Here is a 3,760-nt window from a genome sequence, read left to right on the forward strand (position 1 = left end):
CATGGGCCATCTCCCACACCCAGCCGGCCAGCTGAGGGCTCCTGCCAGTGACGGGGGCTGAGAGGAGCCCTCAGGCACTGCGGCTCTGCTCCACCCTTACCTCCTCCCCCCAGAAGCTCCTACCACTTGGCAGAGTGAGTGCAGGGTCGGGGCGGGGAGGGGGGCTCGGCAGGCCCAGGTTACGGGTTTCTGGCTGCTCCATGCCATGGACAACTGGGCTACCCAGTTTTGGTGTGTGTCTGTGCCCCTGGAATAGCCCCTGTCCACAGCTCCTGACTCCTCCCTGGGCTCTTGGTCCCCTGCCTGGCCTGGGGCAGCGCGGGTGGGAGGGTGCTGTGCATGCAGATCCCCTAACCTGTTCGCCTGCCCCAGCCCCACCACTATTCGAATGTGGAGGCCTGGGAGGGTGGGGGTCCTGGACCATGCTGGGCAGGAGGCAACACTGGCACTCAGTGAACGGGCACCCTGACCAGTGGGTGCTCCTTGCTCCAGGTAACCCCCCCTCAGCCTGGGCCCCGCCGAGCAACTGGAGTCTTTTTACCCCATCCCCCCACCAGGGCCCCTGTGGGAGACTTGAGCCCTCTGCCTCCCTGAGATGCTCCAGATCCCCTGTGCTCCAGGCCTAGTGGGCAGCTGCATGCACCAAGCTGCAGCCAGGTGTGGAGCAGCCTGATTCAGGTTGGTTTGGAGGAGAATGGGGCAGATCAACAGCAGGGGGTGGCTCTGGAGTTGCGGGAGGGCAAGAGTGGTCTGGCTGGGGATTCAGGGGTTCTGGTTTGGGAACAGAGGTTTGGGAGGAGCCCTGTTCTGGTAGGCAGGGGGCCATCAACAGGGGTGGGGGGCTGCACAAATGGCTGCTCCTGGGTCTCTGGCGATAATCGTATCTCTGACACGACTCAGTCACAAGCACCTGGCGCAGGGTGTGGGGGAAGGGTGGGGGTCTGTGCCCCATGAAAAGCCCCTGTCCACAGCTGGTGCAGTCCCCATGGATCACACAGCACCCAGAGCGCTAAGGAAGGGCCAGGACTGCAATTGCAGAACAGATCTGCAGCTTTCTTCATGGTCCATAGATGTTTAAGCAGAGACCGGACAGTGACGGGCCAGGTTTAATGGGAACCAACATTCACATCCCTTCTCTTTACTGACTGTATAGGCAGGAATTCGGAGGTTAGAGTGGCCACCGATACGGCTCTTTATGGGCCAACGTCCTATCGGTGCCCTGGCTCTGCACGAACACAGTCACTTTCTATATACTGCTGCCTGCCTCAGTCTCCTTTCCCCAGTTCACTGTCCTTCCTCACCAACGTGGGTTGGAGGAGGCAGCCCCTCTCATAAGGCTACAGGCCTTAGACCCCTTTGCAACCTCTGTGTACAAAGTGGAGATCAGTAGCTCATGTCATCTCAGATGTAAGTGTCCAGGAAAGAATAGGTGGCCCGTGTTTGTCATGGCCGTGCTGGAGCCAGGCAATGAACTGACCTTTTGTGACGTTCCCCTCTGGTGTTCTCTGGACCACTGATCTGCTAGGTCACTCCAATCCTGGGATCCAGACTGACCCTGCTCTGCTGTGAGAACCCCCACTCCTGGGCTGTTCACACACAGCCTCTGCCATGTAAGCTGCTGCTTGGATTGCGCAACCGAATGACACTAGCCAGTATCTCCAGTCCCAGACACAACCCCAGGAACCTCCATCTTGCAAAGTCCATTTATGCCTGCTGGATGCTGTAAGCTTATATGAGTTCATCAATTTAACAAAGAAATTGATATGTACCAGGCTTATTATCCCAAGGGGAGTCTCTGACATGCTTCAAACCAAACACACTGCTTCAGGTAGAATAAGTAAACAGATTTATTAACTACAAAAGATAGATTTTAAGTGATTATAAGTCAAAACACAACAAGTCAGATGAAATAAAAGCAAAACATGTTCTAAGCTGATTTTAACACTTTCAATGTCCTTACAAACTTAGAGGCTTCTCACCCCAGGCTGGCTGGTTGCTCTTCAGCCAGGCTCTCCTCTTTGATCAGCACTTCAGTCGCTTGGTGGTGGTGTCTGTAGATGTAAGTGGAAGAGAGAGGAAAAGCCTGGCAAACGTCTCTCCCTTTTTTACCTCATCGCAGTCCCAGACTGACCAAAGGAAGGGAGGTGACTCACTCGAGAGTCCAATAGATCCCTTGTTGCTGCCTAGGCCAGTGTCCTTTGTTCCTGTGAGGCTGGGCTGGGTTTGTCCCATACATGCCCTGATGAGGTGTGAACTGCCCCTCTGCTCTTGGGGAGTTGTTGTCTGGGCTTGCTTTAATCCATGATGATACATTTTCATCTTCATAACTATATACATGAAATTACAACCTATAACATTATTATAACATTACTGTAACAACAATTACAATAACAGCACTATAACAGCAATGCTCAGTGCATCAAGAGCCTTCTGAAGACAATTTACATGACAAACTTTGCACCGGATACAACACAATCATATTATAAGGATGAACATGGAGGTGCAGGGGGTTCCCCTGAGGCACAGAGTGTCACAACCTTCACTTGATGAACAGCCTGATTATCCTCGCACGAAGGTGTTTGCTTTTCACGCTGTACACTATTGGGTTCATCAGAGGCGGGACCAGCAGGTAGACATAGCCCAGGAGAATCTGAAGGAAGTGAGAAGAGCTGTTCCCAAATCTGTGTATCACAGACAAGCCGATCTCTGGTATGTAGAAGAGCAGGACGGCGCAGAGATGGGAGATGCAGGTGTTCAGAGCCTTGAGTCTCTCCGCATGGGATGCGACACTCAGCACAGTTTTGAGAATCATCACATAAGAGAGACAGATGAGCAACGAGTCCAACCCCACCATTAAGAGTTTAATAGACAAGCCATAGATGCTATTGACTGTGATATCAGAACAAGCCATCTTCATGACCTCCTGGTGCAGGCAGTAGGAATGGGAGAGGACATTGGCTCGACAGTATCGGAATCGTTTCAAGAGAAAGGGGAGTGGGAATATTAGGGCCACGGATCTCAGCACAAAGAAAAGTCCCATTCTGGCTATTCTTGGTGGGGTTAAAATGGAAGCATATCTCAGTGGGTTAGAGATCGCAACAAAGCGGTCAAAGGCCATCAACAAGAGCATGGAGGATTCAATGTATGAAAGGGAGTGGATGAAGAACAGCTGGGCAAAACAGGCATCATGGCTGATCTCTCTAGAGTTAAATAATAATAGCCGCAATGTCGTCGGCATGGTGGATATCGATAAGCCAAGGTCTGTGACAGCCAACATGGAAAGGAAGATGTACATGGGCTCATGGAGGCTTGGATCTGTTTTTACCATGAACAGAATGACTGAATTTCCTACTATCAAAATGACATACAGGAAGCAGAAGGGGATAGAGATCCAGAGATGCACGTCTTCCTGACCAGGTGTCCCGGTGAGAAGGAACACTGCAGAGTTGAATTTGGTGTCATTGACAGCTGACATAATGTCCTGGGCATGTCTGAGTAGTTTTGAACTTTCCTTCCTGAAAGGAAAAAGAACAGGATACTACATGATATTTAGTGAGACATCATTCTGCCCTCAGTGCAAGTCTAGAGACTCCCAGGAGCTCAAGGAAGATAAGCAAAACCAAAGTCTCGGGTTTAAGAACATAAGAACATAAGAATGGTAATAGTGGATCAGACCAAAGGTCCATCCAGCCCTGTATCCTGTCTCCTGACAGTGGCCAAAGCCAGGTGCCCCAGAGGGAGTGAACCTAACAGGTAATCA

General features: G+C 51.4%; 1 protein-coding gene across 1 annotated transcript; it reads right to left on the reverse strand.

The window, feature by feature from the left end:
• Positions 1-2,539: 2,539 nt before the first annotated feature.
• LOC120394530 (olfactory receptor 51G2-like) lies at positions 2,540-3,475 on the reverse strand. Its single transcript, XM_039518746.1, has one exon. It carries the CDS (start codon positions 3,473-3,475, stop codon positions 2,540-2,542), a length of 936 nt encoding a protein of 311 aa, XP_039374680.1.
• Positions 3,476-3,760: the final 285 nt, after the last annotated feature.

The sequence above is a fragment of the Mauremys reevesii genome, unplaced genomic scaffold (genome assembly GCF_016161935.1).
Source record: "Mauremys reevesii isolate NIE-2019 unplaced genomic scaffold, ASM1616193v1 Contig63, whole genome shotgun sequence".
Classification (NCBI taxonomy): domain Eukaryota; kingdom Metazoa; phylum Chordata; order Testudines; family Geoemydidae; genus Mauremys; species Mauremys reevesii.